The following is a 17,772-nucleotide window of genomic DNA, read 5'->3' on the forward strand; positions in this document are numbered from 1 at the left end:
GTCTCAAGTTCCATTTGCTTCTTTTGCAAATCTCTTTTAATCTATGCCTTTAGTTCTTGGTCCCTTTATCAAGTTTAAAGTTTAAGTTTACGTATTATGGTCACAAGTAGGCTTACATTCACACGGCAATGAAGTTACTGTGAAAATCCCCTAGTCGCCACACTCTGGCGCCTGTTCGGGTACACTGAGGGAGAATTTAGCATGGTCAATGCACCTAACCCGCACATCTTTGAACTGTGGGAGGAAACCGGAGCACCCGGAGGAAACCCACGCAGACACAGGTAGAATGTGCAAACTCCACACAGACAGTGACCCAAGCTGGGAATTGAACCTGGGTCCCTGGTGCTGTGAGGGAGCAGTACTAACCACTGTGACACCGTGCCACCCAGTGGGAACAGTGCTCCCTATCTACTCTGTCCAGTACCCTTGTCTTTTTGCACATCCCGATGAAAGCTCTTCTTAGCCTTCTCTCCGAGGAGAACAGTTCCAAAGTTTCCAATCTATCTTCATAACTTTCTCATCCCTGGAACCATTCTTGTTAACCTCTTCTGCACTCTCTCCAGTGCATTCACATCCTTCCTAAAGTTTGGCACCCAGAACTGTATACAACATTCCAACTGAAGACTAACTAGTTTCCACACTCAAGAAAAGTCATACGGCTTTGAAACATTAACTATATTTCTCTCTCTCCACAGATGCTGCCAGACCTGCTGAGTTTTTCCAGCACTTTCTGTTTTTATTTCAGATTTCCAGCATCAACAGTATTTTGATTTTATTAACTAATGTCCAGTCTAGCATAACCTCCTTATTCTTGTGCTCTATGCCCTCTTAATAAAGTCCAGAATACTGTGTGCTTTATTAACTGCTTTCTCCACCTGTCCTGTCACCTTCAATGACCGATGCATGTAATCACCTAGATCTGCACACCCTTTAGAGTTGTATCCTTCATTTACTTTTGTCCTGAACCAGAACCAAAGTATATTATGAAGCCAGACTGGACCCCAACAATCTTTTCTAATTTGGCATAAATGTGAGGATAGGATGATACATTCCAGGACTAATCTCACTGACAATTTATGGATCTTTTTTTGAAACAAACTCTAAAAATGGAAGCAGTTTAACCATTGACAGTTAAGCAATATTTAAGAAAGGAAACAACTTCAATTTCTCTAACTTATCACTGTTCCAGTTCCAAATAAGCAACATTTTTCTTATATACTTAAAAGCCACTTTAAGTACAGCTAGTAACCATAAATGTACTTGCAATTAGGAGTATAAACAGTCTTGAAGCTTTCAAAGAGATTTTGCGTTTCAGAGTAGTTTGCAGATCTCTGTCTTTAAGCAAATCCTAGCCCGAACTGAAAACTTCTCTTCTCTGCTACAAACCTAGCTCCTCCCATTAACCACATTATCACATGACCCTGTCCATCAACTTAATAAAAACCTCTGAGGAACTTTTCATCTATAAACAAAAATCCATTAGCTCTCTCCTAAGTAAACATGACATGGCATGGCTAAATATGTAATTATCCTGCTTTCCCAACATATGAGCTGTATTCCTTTCCAGACATACAGACTGCCTGTAGAAAAAAAACGGAATCTTAAGACATCCCACTTAAACATAAAATACATCAATAGCACACTAGCATTACACTATTCTCTCCATGTTATTCCAATTAAAATGAATAATTTCACACTTCTCTGCATTGAACATCATCTGCCACCTATCTGCCCACTCCATCAAATTGTCCATGTCATTCTGAGGTTCAGCACCAGCTCACACCAGCTTTGATTCTAATCAGTAAAGGGTTAATTTTTGAGGCTCCACTTTATGGATCTCACAAGACAGTTCAGAGATAGCTGTATCTCTTATCCTCCAAGCTGTGGTCACTAGTAGTGAGGGTCCCAGGTTTCCACAGGAGCAACACAGGCCAAATCTAATTCTCCTCTCATTTAATGTCTACAGACATGAGTGCCTGGATAGTAGAAGGAAGACATACATTTATATTGGATAGGGTTAGGCAGGGTAGATTCAGAAAGAATGTTCCCAATGGTGGGGGAGTCCAGAATTAGGGGTCATAGTTTAAGGATAAGGGGTAAACCTTTTAGAACTGAGGTGAGGAGAAATTTCTTCACCCAGAGGGTGATGAATGTGTGGATTCACTCGCACAGAATGTAGTTGAGGCTAATTTCAAGAAGAAATTAGACATGGCTCTTGTGGCTAAAGGGGTCAAAGGATATGGGAGGAAGGGGGGATCAGGATATTGAATTCGATGATTAGCCATGATCATAATGAATGGCGGAACGGGCTGGAAGGGTTGAATGGCCTACTCCTGCTTCTAGTTTCTATGTTTCTATATTCACAACCTCAGAACGTTACAAAGCTTTCTCCAGCTAATGGACAATGCTTGTTTTTTGTTGTGTAGGAAAACATCGTAACCAATTTGCACACAGCAAACATCCGAGACTCAGAATAATCATTTTGAATGATTATCGATTGCGAGATAAATATTATCCAGGGCACTCGGAAGATATCTTCAAAGTTTCTTGGAAATGGAGTCACAGGGTTTTGGACATCCCTCTGGGAGGCCACATGGGGGCACATTTGGCATTTTATCTGTAAGACAGCACATGCAACATTGCAACACCTTTGTCCCCCCACCCCCATCAGTTCCACCCGTGGAGTACCAGTCGAGATTAAGGTCTGAATTTTCAGGAGAATGTCTGGTCTCATGAAATTGACTCCAGAACAAGTGCCCTGGAAGTTTGGATTTTCGATCCGGGGAGGCCGGATTTTATCAGAGTTGTGCCCACCGCCCCTGGAACGAATTCATCGGAAGCCATGGGCTTCTGGGTGTGGAGGTGGACTGGGCAAAAGGCCCACCTCGGTGCTCTGGTATTTTGTCCTTGCGGTGAAAAAATGAATTAAAGAAATATCAACCCTCCAATACTCACCCCCAAGAACTCCCCTTGCCCCATCTATCTCAACCCTCATGCCACCTACCCCATGGTCTGTCAAATCCTCAATGCCAACTAATTCCCCATCATCCAAGTCCGAGGGACTTTCATACCCTCAATGCCAACTTAAACCTCTCCACCCAAACCTCATATCCATTTATAGACTCAATGCAACTTAGTGCCAACTCATGCCAACTTATGCCCTCTACCCATCATCAGTTTCCCTTACACCTTCCATGCAAACTCACACAGTATCTACTATGAGCAGAAATCAGGACCTCATGCTGAGATTAAATAAAGTTCTTCAGTGTATTTTAATTAATTCACTATTTTTAAAAAAAACTTTCATTGATTAAAAACTTATTCACTACATTTAACTCCCTTTAATCCATTATAAGAATAAACAGTTGTATTCATAGTCCCACTTCAAAGGCTTTACAAGCACTTGGAGGTGTCAGACAAGCTATGGATTGACAAGTACCAATGGTGATATGATAGGTTCTGAAATCAGTCATTAAGCACTAATCTTGCAATGGTAACCATTGATTTTTTTTTCAAATATTTAAATTGCAGGTGATTCAAATGCCTCAACAGCTTAACACCTGTATTGACAGCTCCCTTTGACAGTTCCAATGAGTTTCTCTTCTTTTTACGCACATTTCTGTCTGATTTTAACAATCCGAAAAGGCATTGACCTCTCCCAGATGGCACCTTACCTCTCCCAAGGTGCCTCAGGCTGTAGCCAAAAGGGTACCATACCTCTCCAAAGGGGTACCCTAAGTCTTCAAAGGGCTCCAGTATGTTTAGACTCTCTCCCACTAGGTCTAATCTACACAAATCGTATTTCCCACTCCCTCATTGTGAAAATTAGGTCAGGGTGAACTATGTAAATTATGAACCATGGATTCGAACCACCCCCATTCACCCCTGAACAAATAGTGGGGGCTGGGTTCAGGAGCCACACTTCCAGTTTCTGCCCTCTGGCTCTATTTTCACAAAGACGGAGAGGCTCCTTGCCTGTTCAAACCTCTGGTGTGCCCATGACCTTCCAGATCTACATCTATCAATGAGCCACAGGATCAGAAGTCAAAGCCCCGAGTTCATTCCTTCCAGGTCTCGATGGTAAGACTGGTAACAACAACACTAGACCGTAATGCCTGCTTCCCCCTCACTCTGAACAGAGCAGGATTCTCGCTGCCTCAGTTACTCTTTGCACCATGGAGTAAGGTCAGCCCGCCATGTCGCATCCAGATGCATGAGGCAACACACGTGGCAATAAAAAGATAAAGGAACTTACATTGGCAATTTCTTTTTCCAACATCAGAACTTGATCCATTTCGCGCCTGATTTCGGAATCAGTTACGTTTAAATGTTTGTCCCTCCGTACCAACGTAGCCACATTTACCATGAACATGAAATAAGCTTCACATGCCTGTAATAAACACAAGAAATAAATGGATACAACATTTTCTTGGAGAAACACCAGGATTCTATCAGTTTTGTTAAGATAATGGACCGCATCATTTCCCAGTCTTTTTGTCCAAGCCTGCTTTCAGGAAAGCCTCCAGCGTTCTCCAAGACGGCCTTCAAGACACACAACAACGCAGAATCACCGAGCAGAAACTGATAGCCAAGTTCCGCACGCCTGAGGACAGCGATCTTGAGTTCATGTCACACTACATGTAACCCCACCACTTGGCCTGGGCTTGCAAAATCCTACTAACTGTCCTGGCTTGAGACAATTCACACCTCTTTAACCTGTGATTATCCCTCTCTCCACACGCATTGTCTGTACCTGTAAAGACTTGATTACCTGTTAAGGCTCGCATTCCAACCATTATCTTGTAAGTGAGTTTGTGTCTATATATGCCCTGTTTGTGAACCCAACTCTCCACTCACCTGATGAAGGGGCAGTACTCCAAATGCTCGTGATACCAAATAAACCTGTTGGACTTTAACCTGGTGTTGTGAGACTTCTTATTGTGCCCACCCCAGTCCAACACTGGCATCTCCACATTATATCTAACTGCGGGTGGGAAAATGGAGTTGAAACCCAAGATCAGCCATGATTGTGTTGAAAAGCGCAGCAGTCTCGAAAATTTGTATGCTTTTATTTCTTACGTTGATACGGTGAGATGAAGTGGAAGGAGGTTCATGTGGAGAATGCCTGTTGTGGAGGATGACCTGTTTCACTGCTGTAAAATTTGATGCAATTCTGTGGATACCAAGGGCACACATTTCATCTCCGGCAGGAAGCATTTCCAGTAACGAAGTGAACATATCATTTCCACAAGTTGGGTTGTCAACACTCTGGGCAGGATTTTCCAGCCCCGCTCGCCCCGAAACCTGAAAACCCCGCCCGAGGTCAGTGGACCTTTCCATGGTCCGCCCCTTGCCTGCAGCGATTTCCATGGCGGCCGGAACGGGAAAATTCGCCCCTAAGTGTTGGAAGTCCAGACCACTTCCTTCTCACTTCTCCTTCTGCCTTCGATGTGCTTTCTAAGTTGATTGCTTGCCGAATCTATGTGGTCACTGAGGTGAATTTTTATAGGGGGTGTATTCAAGGTTAGGGGAAAAAAAGATGATGAGATGAATCGTGACACATGTTAGCCACGATCTAATTAAATAGTGAAATAGGCACAGGGAGTGGTGAGGCTGGGAGGGGAGTGGTGAGGCTGGGGGCGGGGGAGGGGGGGAGGCGGTGGTTTGATGTGTGGTGGGGGAATCCACACAGAGTTTCTCCACTTCTCACCATTAACTTCAGTGAGGAAATACTAATTTGTTCTGTCATGGGATGGGGGTATCGCTGACAAGACCAGCATTTTGTTGCCCAGCCCTAAGTGCACTTAATTAGACCATTTCAGAAGGCAGTTAAGAGTCAACCACATTGCTGTGGATCTGGAGTCATATGTTGACCAGACCAGATAAGGATGGCAGATTTCCTTCCCTAAAGGACATCAGTGAACCAGATGGGTTTTTATAGTGATCAGTCATGACAACCATGACTGAGAACAGCTTTCAATTCCATATTTAATTCATTGGATTTAAATTCCTCTATCTGAAGCTGTCTCCCAAGAGCATTAGTCTGGGCCGCTAGGTTACGAGTCCAGTGATGTTACCGCTTTGCCACATCTTGCTGAATATGCCCGCAGAGAACTGGCTTAACATGCCATGAGGTTACTTCATGTTAGTCAGCAGATGTAGGCTTCTTTGTCAGCAGGCTGAGATTAATTCAGGTGTAAATATCCCGTGTGGAAACAAACTCCACACAATTCTCACAACCTCTGCTCGTGATTCTAAAAATACATTATTTTCAGTTAATTTGATATAAACCAAACTCAAACACAGAACAATGCTGTCCAATGGACGCTGCCAACTAGCTGCAGATGCAGCTGTTTTAGCCTCTTGCAATCATTTAGTACCAAATGTTTCACACAGGTTAGAGGTAAATCAAGCAAAGCATTTACAACAATCAAAGAATGCCTGCTTTTTGTCTTACTATTTTAATCAGAAAGATTAAAGTTCACATGCACAAGCCATGTGATCATGTGCATTGAGATCACTGGCCAACAGTGACTGTAGCTGCTATTCATTTGTTTTTCAGGCAAATTAGCCACATCTGGAATCCCAATGAGCCACATGTGGCTAATGTATCGGAAAGACTGCATCAGGAAAGGTAGCCGCCTTGGCTAAAAGCCAGATAAGTGTCTTGGGAAGCACATGTGCGCATGCAATGTTTTATACTCTGGGCATGGTGCGTGAGAGTTCAAGGGACCTGTGCAATCAGACTCTGGGCCAGCTTGGTCGGAACAACGCACAGTGCCTAGCTTCCAGTTCATCATTTCTTGTCAACAATCAAATAATTAATGGCCACTTCTAAACTGCCCAACAGCTGGAACACTTGTGAAGCCAGGAAAACTAATTACTAAGCATTCTTATCAGCTAAGTTCAGCAATAAAAGGGAAACACGGCTAGTTATTAGCAGCATTGATAGCAATAATCAGACTGTTATGGCTAACCCACTCCCCCTTCCCCATGGGTCTCCTGCCATTTGTACATTTAAATAATCTCGCTGGAGGTGCTGCATCAGGAGTGCACCATGGTCTCAGATTAGACCATAAGACCATAAGACATAGGAGCAAAATTAGGCCACTCGGCCCATCGAGTCTGCTCTGCCATTCAATCATGGCTGATTTTTTTTCTCATCCTCATTCTCCTGCCTTTTCCCCATAACCCCTGATCCCCTTATTAATCAAGAACCTATCTATCTCTGTCTTAAAGACACTCAATGACCTGGTCTCCACAGCCTTCTGCAGCAAAGAGTTCCATAGATTTACCACTCTCTGGCTGAAGAAATTCCTGGCAGCAAAGTTAGCGGTATCTCGGTGGGGTAGCAATTTTCCTCAAAATTGTTACTCAAGAGACTGAATGACATCATATCGACTGATATGTTGCACTGAAGGAACCCTACATTTCTAGAAGTGCCATACTTCAGACAAGATGTGAAACCAATATTCTTGTCTGTCCTCACAGGTAGATATAAAAGATCCCATGGCCCCTTTCTGAAGAAGAACCAGAGACCTGAACAATACTTATTCCTCACTGAAAATCATGACAACAGATTATCTGGCTATTATCACATTGCTGTCTGCTGGATCTTACCGTGTACAAATTGTCTGCTTCTAACTACAATAATACTCCATTGGCTGTAAAGTGCATTCTGATATTCTATGGTCATGGAAGGAATTATTGCGAATATCTACTTATGGTTCATGTGTTTTAGAGTATATCTTTTAGGTTTAGAATATAACTTGTCTTAAGAATTAAAGATTTAATTGTAGGAAATTAGACCAATGCAACATGAACAAGCTTGGAGGTTATTGCACTTGACAAGATCAGATTAGAAGAGATAGAACTTTAAAATAGCAGGTGGAGGAACTTAATGTCAGACCGAATTGAAAACAGAAACTAAAATGGAAAAAGAAAATTGAAACATTGGAAGGAAACTGAGTCGCTCTGTTTCTGATGAAACAAAAACTGAACAGGAGGTTTGGAAACCAAAACCTCTGGGTGGATTGAAACTAGTTGAGGCAATACAAAGGGGCATTCATCCAAGTTCACTAGTTGCAGTTTGGATCTAATGTGGTTTGCAGCTCACTAAAAAATAGCCGGGGGAAACTGTGGCCAAACCATGGTTTACAAAGGAAATTAGAGACAGTATTAGAGTCATAGAGACATAGAGTCACAGAGGTTTACAGCATGGAAACAGACCCTTCGGCACACTTGTCCATGCCGCCTTTTTTTTTAAACCCTGAAGCTCGTCCCAATTGCCCGCATTTGGCCCATATTCCTCTATACCCATCTTACCCAAGTAACTGTCTAAACGCTTTTTAAAAGACAAAATTGTACCCGCCTCTACTACTACCTCTGGCAGCTTGTTCCAGACACTCACCAGCCTCTGTGTGAAAAAAATGCCCCTCTGGACCCTTTTGTATCTCTCCCCTCTCACCTTAAACCTATGCCCTCTAGTTTTAGACTCTCCTATCTTTGGGAAAAGATATTGACTATCTAGCTGATCTATGCCCCGCATTATTTTATAGACCTATATAAGATCACTCCTCAGCCTCCTACGCTCCTGAGAAAAATGTCCCAATCTATCCAGCCTCTCCTTATAACTCAAATCATTAAGTCCCGGTAGCTTCCCAGTAAATCTCTTCTGCACTCTTTCTAGTTTAATAATATCCTTTCTATAATAGGGTGACCAGAACTGTACACAGTATTCCAAGTGCGGACTTACCAATATCTTGTACAACTTCAACAAGACTTAGATTCAAAGACTAAACGTACAAATTGTTACAAAAAAGCAATAGGCCTGAGGATTGGGAGAAGATTAAAATTCAGCGAAGGAGGACCAAAGGATAGATTAACAAGGGGAAACTAGGACATGAAAGTAAGCTAGCAGGGAATAAATACTGACTGTAAAGGTTTCTATGGGTACGTAAAGAGAAAAAGATTGACAAAACAGGTGCATTCCAACACAAAAGACAAATTCCTAGGGGAGGACCCATCATTCGTAGTTAACTGAACAAGTGAAAGATAGTAACAAATTTAGAGTAAAAGCATATAATTGTGCAAAGATGGGTGACAGGTCAGAAGATTGGACAGAATATAAAGAACAGCAAAGGATGATTAAAGGATGAATCAGGAGGGTAAAATCAGAGTATGGGAGAAAGCTAGCTCGCAACATAAAGATAGATGGTAAGAGTTCATTTTAGTACTTGAAAAAGAAAATAGTTAATAAACTATTTGTTGGTCCTATAGTAGGTGAGGCTGGGGAGTTAATTATGGAAAGTAAGGGGATGGCAGGTGAATTGTGTGGGTATTTTGCATCTGTCTTCTCTATGGAGGATACAAATAACATCCCAGAAATGGCTGTAAATCAGGAATTGGAAGGGAGGGACGAACTCAGGAAAATTACAAGGAAATTATACTGAGTAAATTATTGCAACTGCAGCCTTACGAACCCCTGGATCCTGCTGGACTTCATCCCAGGATCTTAAAAGAAGTGGCTCGTGAGATAGTTTCTGCATTGGTTTTAATTTTCCAAAATTCCATGGATTCTGGGAAGGTTCCATTAGATTGAAAAATAGCAAATATAGCTCCTTTATTGAAAAAGGGGGGGAGACTTAGAGCGGGAAACAAAGGCCAGTTAGCTTAATATCTGTCAGAAGGAAAATGTTCAAAGCTATTATTAAAGACATTCGCCGGAATTCTACCGTCCCGCCCACAACGGAATCCGAACGGGCGAGGGGAGGACAATGGAAATGTCCATTGACCTCAGGTGGGATTTTACAGTCTTGGGTCGAGCGAGGTCGTAAAATCCTGCCAATTATAGCACTGAGAAATATTTAAGGTATTCAGGCAAAGTCAACATATATTTGTGAAAGAGAAATCTAATTTATTGGAGCTCTTCGAAGAGGTAACAGGTGCTGTGGATAAAGGGGAACAGGTGGATGTACTGTACTTAGATTTTCAGAAGGCTTTTGATAAAGTGCCACATCAAAGACAATGGCAGAAAATTAAAACTCATGGGCCAAAGTTTTTCGGCCGGTTTCACCAGTGGGACCTTCCAGCTCCTGTTGATGGGGCACCCCCGCCGTGGGTTTCCCAGATGCATTCAATGGGGAGCCCCATTGATACCAGCAGAACCAGCAGATCCTACTGCCAGCCAATGGTGGGCCACCTCCAGCCACGAAACACACTGGGGTCAGCATAGAAAATGCACTCACGGTGTGGAGGGTAACACTGGCATGGAGAATAGGCACAGAAATGTCGTTTTGCAATTGGCAGGATAAGTGGTATGCCACAAGGATCAGTGGGAGGGTCCTAATGCTTTACAACATATATATAATTGATTTGGACTGAGGGTTTGCTCTCTACTGAGATTTTCCAGCATTTTCTGTTTTTATTTCAGATTCCAGCATCCGCAATTTTTTTGCTTTTACTCTTGTGCTGGGGAAGTGTTGTACCTTAAGAATTGTCATCCTTTACATTGTTTTTTCACTCACGGACTAAGGGAAATAAGGAACCTATGGATATGTCAGGAAAGTAGGCATGATAGGAAACCATTCATGATCTTATTTAACAGTGGAGCAAGTCTGATGTTCTTATGTGCTGGTAACTTATTACCCAAACTCTCATTAGCTTTGAGTCAAGAAGTTCCACCTGACCTCACTTCATTCTCCTAATTTTAAACTTGTGACCATTCACGATAAGAACTCTGCTGTGGGAAAAGATTGCCTTAATCAAACTTGGTCAATGGTCATCTGTTCATGCTCAAGGACAAGATGGACAACTTCTGTGAACTTGCTCAGAGGCACAGCTGGAGAGTGTATTTAGACAACCTGTGAGCGGCTCTTAAATGGGTCAAAAAGGAGCAACATAAAAGACCACAAATTATCATTGGCAACATTGCCACAAATGGTATCTTAAAGCCTTGATATGCTTTCTGGTTTGCTATTTAACAAATGTATTTTTTTAAATTTTAACTATTAGCACAGGCATTAAAATATCAGATAATGGAACATGTATAAATGGTATATTTATCCCCCCACTGGTCTCCAGCACAGAGTGATGCATGATAATGTTGATAAACAGCTACCTGACAGTGGCCGGAATTCTCCAATCTTGCCCATGGCTGGGATTCTCTGGTCCCGCTGCAATGAATGAAGGTTTGGCTGAGCGCCAAATTCTCCGTTCTCGCTGGCAGCGCGGGCGCAGAATTCCAGCCACTGGATATAAACACTGCCTTGTGATTCAATGAGCCCCGTAAGTGATTGTTGTGTCTTGCCACACAGGTTTATGTTTTTAAACTTTATACGGTGGACAAAGAACAGCGAGTTGACTTCTTATTAATAAAATAATGTTTATTTATTTACACAATTAATATTAGCTATGGTAGTTGCTTTTACAGAACAATCAAGATTCAAATGCACGTTGGACTTTGACTTAACTTTGAGTGGCTGACAAGTACAGATATTGGCCTGTATCCACGTGTTGGTCTCTGTCGTCACCTCGGTATGGTCTGGTCTTTGGTCTGGTCTGATCCTCTTCTTCTGGGTCTGGTCTGTTCTTCCTTCTTCTCCCCTGGATGGTCCAGGGTCATCCTTCACGGTGGTTGGTCTCCAGAGTCACCGCTGCTGATAGTGTGTTGCTTGGATTATTTTGCGCCCTTTAGGGCCCGCCCCTCAATCATTACCAGTCAATAGATCAGAGTTCGATCACCCTGATCGATGGAGTCCAATCGGGTGCTGCCACACCGATTTTGGGGTGTGCACCAAGCAGCCATGCCTGTGGGTGCTGGAGGCAGGTAGGTCACATACCTCCCTCCCAAATAAGGGGTTAAGGCGTCCCTTTGTCCGGTAAACAAGTGTGTTTGACCAGAGAGTGCCCATTGTCTGTGGGATGGTCTATTTCCTGTGTATTCCTGATGTCTGAGGCTGCGACCCACTTGTCTCAGTCCAACAGTCATTTAGGGCTGCAGCTTCTTTGTCTCAGTTTTTACAGACACTTGACCATCCTATCCCATCATACTTTGCAACCATCATCTTTGGTAGCCCGTTTGACCACATGATCCTACATTAACCAATCCCAGCAATCCATCCCTAGGGATGACAATGGAATCAGGGAAGATAAAGAAAACATATTGGCGTACGAAAAAGATGGAGGAGCAGTGGGAAATATTTGTAAAGGGGATCAACACAGTTTAAGAGATATCCATATTCATTAACAAACAAACTGGCCAAAAATAAGACACTGTGGATAAATAAAGGGATGAGGGTAAGACTACTAATAAAAAGGTATACACTGAATGCAGAGATGATAAATGAGAGGGTGATAAACAGGGATACAAAGAGATTAGGAAAGAAAGGGCGGCACGGTAGCACAGTGGTTAGCACTGCTGCTTCACAGCTCCAGGGACCTGGGTTCGATTCCCGGCTTGGTCACTGTCTGTGTGGAGTTTGCACGTTCTCCTCGTGTCTGCATGGGTTTCCTCCGGGTGCTCCGGTTTCCTCCCACAGTCCGAAGATGTGCGGGTTAGGTTGATTGGCCATGCTAAAAAATTGCCCCTTAGTGTCCTCAGATGCGTAGGTTAGAGGGATTAGCGGGTAAATATGTAGGGATATGGGGTTAGGGCCTGGGTGGGATTGTGGTCGGTGCAGACTCGATGGGCCAAATGGCCTCTTTCTGCACTGTAGGGTTTCTATGGTTTCTTTCTATGGTAAATAAGAAAAGGTTAGAAAAGCAAAAAGGAACAATGAAATTAACTGATCAAGCAATACTGATAGAGAAATATATGTTGATAGGAGAGGATGAAATTAAATGGGAGGAGGCCCATGTGGAGCATAAACACTGGCACAAAGCAGTCGGATTGAATATCCTGTGCTGGAAATTGTATGCAACTCTCTCAGGACCCATAGACGAAGATTTCCACATGATTGAGATGCTGGAGGACTGCCAGTCGCTGTGAGAAGGTACCTCAACAAGGAATTCAGGGCCACAAAAGGAGCAAAGAGGCAATATTTCAGAAGACATGATCAAGCCGGCCAGTGCTTAAGTGTCGTCTTGACATAGCTGCCCACCTCACTACCTTCCCACCCAGTGTTCGAAAACAAAAAAGTAATCCTCCTCAAAAACGAGATTTGAACGTTAGCCGAGTATTACATGCTGCGTAAAAGGTTATTTTCAAATAGTTTGTACGTGTTTCAACAACGGTTCAACAACTGGAGAAGTACTATTGTGCTCATAAGGACATAATTTGCAAATGTTTCAAAAGTTATGTAATCTGGATGAAATCATTGCCATTTCACAAAGTCAGAGATTGCTAAATAAATAAACTTCTCAGCATCTCAAGAGATGCTAATTGGCTTCAATTATCTTGGGTTATGTTCTGAACAAACACTGTGGTATTCGTAAGTTAATATTTTTCCAGTAATCATAATATTTGCGACTCCTCAGATATCGAAGCAGTCCACGTTCAAATGCAACAAGATCTGGACAATATCCAGGCTTGGGCTGACAAGTGGCAAGTAACATTCGCGCCTCACAAATGCCAGGCAATGACCATCACCAATAAGAGACACTCGATCCACCACCCCATGACATTCAATGGTGTAACCATCACTGAATCTCCTTCTGTCAACATCCTTGGGGTAACCATTGACCAGAAACTCAACTGGACTCATCACATAAACACGGTGGCTACAAAAGCAGGTCAGAGGCTAGGAATACTGCGGTGAGTAACTCAACTCCTGACTCCCCAAACCCTGTCCACCATCTACAAGGCAAAAGTCAGAACTGTGATGGAATACTCCCCACTTTCCTGGGTGGGTGCAGCTCCAACAACACTCAAGAAACTTGACACCATCCAGGTCAAAGCAGCCCGCTTGATTGGCGCCACATCTACAAACATCCACTCCCTCCACCACCGATGCTCAGTAGCAGCAGTGTGTACCATCTACAAGATGCACTGCAGCAATTCACCAAAGATCCTTAGACAGCACCTTCCAAACCCACGACCACTTCCATCTAGAAGGACAAGGGCAGCAGATACATGGGAACACCACCACCTGCAAGTTCCCCTCCAAGCCACACACCATGCTGACTTGGAAATATATCAGCCGTTCCTTCGCAGTCACTGGGTTAAAATCCTGGAATTCCCTCCCTAACAGCATTGTGGGTCAACCAACAGCATGTGGACTGCAGCGATTCAAGAAGGCAGCTCACCACCACCTTCTCAAGGGCAACTAGAGATGGGCAATAAATGCTGGCCTATAAATGCTAGCCAGCGATGCCCATGCCCCATAAATGAATCAAATAAACCAAAGCAATCTGCAATATTTGCCACATTTACACCTTACAACCTTCCTGACTTAAAAGCTCAAACATCACAACATCGACAGAAACAACAAATGATTCACAGTAATTGCATTCATTTGAACTGATTCAAAAGCCTGTGATCAACAAAACCCATTGACTTATTGAGGAACAGAGCTCCATTCGATCAGCCAGTGTCGTTTATTGAAACAGGTTCCAAATTTAACATCAGCTTGCATCAGAAGGTAGCATTGAAGAGATTAAACACAAGAAACGTTGGCCGGATTCTTACAGCTCCCCCACTAGGGGTGTCAGAGTAGGCAGGTTACAGGGTGGGAAAGAGGTTAAAACTGGGCATCATGAGACTGGTGCTGTGGCCATTGCCTACCATCCCTGCCCATCCTCATTATATTACCAGCAGCATGGGAGGCATTAGCTGGGCAGCTCAACCATGGGCTAATTGAGGCCATTAAGTGGCACGGTGGCACATTCGTTCGCACTGCTGCCTCACAGCACCAGGGTTCAATTCTGGTCTTGGGTGACTGTGCAGAGTTTGCACATTCCCCCCCTGTCCACATGGGTTTCCTCCGTGTGCTCCGGTTTCCTTCCACAGTCCAACGATGTGCAGGTTAGGTGGATTGGCCATGCTAAATTGTCCCTTAGTGTCCCAAGATGTGTAGGATAGGGGGATTAGTGGGGTAAATATGCAGGGTTATGCAGATAGGGTCTGGGTAAAATGCTCTGTCAGAGAGTCGGAGCAGACCCGATAGTTCAAATTGCGGCTTTCTGCACTGTAGGGATTCTATGACTAATTTCTGGCCATGTAAGGACCTATTTCCCCTGCTGCTGGAATTTTATTCATAGTGGGAGAGGCGGGCGCCAATTGCCCAGCAAGCCAGCTGAAAGGTGACAGACAACCAACGGGCAAAGCTTGGGGAGGTGCCTCTGTTTTGCTTTCCCTGTATCCATTAGAAGACCAACCTCCCCACCCCCCGTCCCCCCATCCCCAGGTAATCCTCCACTATAGGTTTTCCCCTCCACCCCCAGAAATGCCAGCTACCCCCTCCCCCCCCACCCCCCACCTATCTCTTCATTGCAGTATTCATGTAAATCTACTTGTGACACAAATAAATAAACTTATTTCACCAAGGCATACCATCACGATCCCCACAAGACCCCTCCCTTTAAGTCCAGGCTCAATGGGCATCTCCTCTTCTGGACTGCCTGCTGTCCCAGCAGGAGGCACAGCTCCTGATGATGCTGCTAGGGTAGGAGGGCTTGGTGTTGAAGGCAAGATTTCCCATTGGAAAGGACCTTGAGCCAGTAAGCAGCCCAATGGCTGTAAAATGGCTGTGGCCAAGCAGAAGTGGGCTCACTGTACTGTGCAATTGTTCTGTGTTCGATTATGTGAGTCTGTTGACTATCGATGCTCACTGTGCTTGATTGGTTAAGTCCGGGTGTGGACTCAGAGAAAAGTAAAAAAAAGCTGCAGAAAGTACCAGAAGCCTGACCTGAAGCATGGACCTTAAAACGTTGTGAATTAATACTGTTGCACATCGAAACTAGTGTCATCTCTGCGTAGCGCCGAGATATAAAATACGCAAAACTCACCATGCATGAAACTTGACACTGGGGATGGTGATCCTGCCCCCAGTGTAAGATTCAGCCAGTTTTTCATGTTACCACTGGAGTCTGAAGAATGATCAAACTGGGAATAACTTTGGAATTAGAGACTCCTTGGTAGTGCATTACAGGATTGTCCTTATTCACATGATATCCAAGCTGTGAGAGATACATCGTGTTGTCAGCAACTCCCGGGTCCAGGTTCACATCACATCATCAGTTCAGACTATTTTGTGCTGATCATATAGGTTTATAAAACTAGCTGTAACCTACCTGTGATATCCATGACCAAAGCATATTAATAATGTGTGACCGGATTGGGAAAAGAAGGTTATCTTGATAGGCACTGATTTCTCTCACCCTCCTGAACAAATCATTCTCAATAATATTTTTTTTAAGGGAAACATATTAAAATAAAGAGGGCCAATGGAGTCACTTGATCCTCTCCATCCACCACCTTAAACTCTCCACCACCGATACGCCACAGCTGCAACGTGTACCACTCACAAAAAGCATTGCGGCAATTTGCCAAGATTTCTCAGAAACCATCTCCCAAATCTGTGACCTCGACCACCTGGAAGAACAAGAAGATCAGGTGCATGGAACATTCGTCTTCATCACCTTCTCCCTGTGGCTGAAGAGCTCCTCCCAGAATCCTAGGCGATCAGTGACTAGTGGTGTGCCTCAGGGATCAGTGTTGGGACCGCAATTGTTTACGATTTACATAGATGATTTGGAGTTGGGGAGCAAGTGTAGTGTGTCAAAATTCGCGGATGACACTAAGATGAGTGGCAGAGCAAAGTGTGCAGAGGACGCTGAAAGTCTGCAAAGGGATATAGATAGTCTAAGTGAGTGGGCGAGAGTCTGGCAGATGGAGTACAATGTTGGTAAATGTGAGGTCATCCATTTTGGTAGGAATAACAGCAAAATGGACTATTATTTAAATGGTAAAAAATTGCAGCATGCTGCTGTGCAGAGGGACCTTGTGCATGAATCACAAAAAGTTGGTTTGCAGGTGCAGCAGGTAATTAAGAAGGCAAATGGAATTTTGTCTTTCGCTGCTAGAGGGATGGAGTTTAAAAACAGCGAGATTATGTTGCAGCTGTATAAGGTGCTGGTGAGGCCACACCTGGAGTACTGTGTACAGTTTTTGTCTCCTTACTTGAGAAAGGATATACTGGCACTGGAGGAGGTGCAGAGCCGATTCACCAGGTTGATTCTAGAGTTGAGAGCATTGGCTTATGAGGAGCGACTGAGTACACTGGGGCTGTACTCATTGGAATTTAGAAGAATGAGGGGAGATCTTATAGAAACATATAAGATTATGAAGGGAATAGATAAGATAGAAGCAGGGAGGTTGTTTCCACTGGCAGGTGAAACTAGAACTTGGGGGCATGGCCTGAAAATAAGGGGGAGAAGATTTAGGACTGAGTTGAGGAGGAATTTCTTCGCCCAAAGGGTTGTGAATCTGTGGAATTCCCTGCCCAGTGAAGCAGTTGAAGCTACCTCATTGAATGTTTTTAAGGCAAAGATAGATACATCTTTGAACAGTAAAGGAATTAAGGGTTATGGAAAGCGGGTGGGTAAGTGGAGCTGAGTCCACAAAAAGATTAGCCATGATCTTATTAAATGGCGGAGGAGGCTTGAGGGGCCTGATGGCCTACTGCTGCTCCCAGTTCTTATGTTCTTATGTGGATTCCACCCACTCAGGAACACAATGGACATGATCTTCACCATGCGGCAACTACAGGAGAAATAGAGGGAACAGCACCAATCCGTGCTCCTGGCCGACTTTGACCTTACAAAGGCCTTTGG

At 43.7% G+C, this 17,772-nt stretch overlaps 1 protein-coding gene across 3 annotated transcripts in view; it reads right to left on the reverse strand.

Moving 5' to 3' along the window:
• Window positions 1-17,772, reverse strand: part of LOC144486727 (neprilysin-like) — a 215,739-nt gene that overhangs the window by 84,726 nt on the left and 113,241 nt on the right. For all 3 annotated transcript variants that reach the window (XR_013496332.1, XM_078204768.1, XM_078204757.1), the window contains one exon: window positions 4,256-4,390. Coding sequence is in view for 2 of the 3 variants with exons in the window: in XM_078204768.1 (XP_078060894.1) it covers window positions 4,256-4,390 (135 nt within the window). In the remaining variant the exon portion in view is untranslated. The remainder of the gene's footprint in view (window positions 1-4,255; window positions 4,391-17,772) is intronic.

This window comes from Mustelus asterias, chromosome 3 (genome assembly GCF_964213995.1).
Source record: "Mustelus asterias chromosome 3, sMusAst1.hap1.1, whole genome shotgun sequence".
Lineage (NCBI taxonomy): Eukaryota > Metazoa > Chordata > Chondrichthyes > Carcharhiniformes > Triakidae > Mustelus > Mustelus asterias.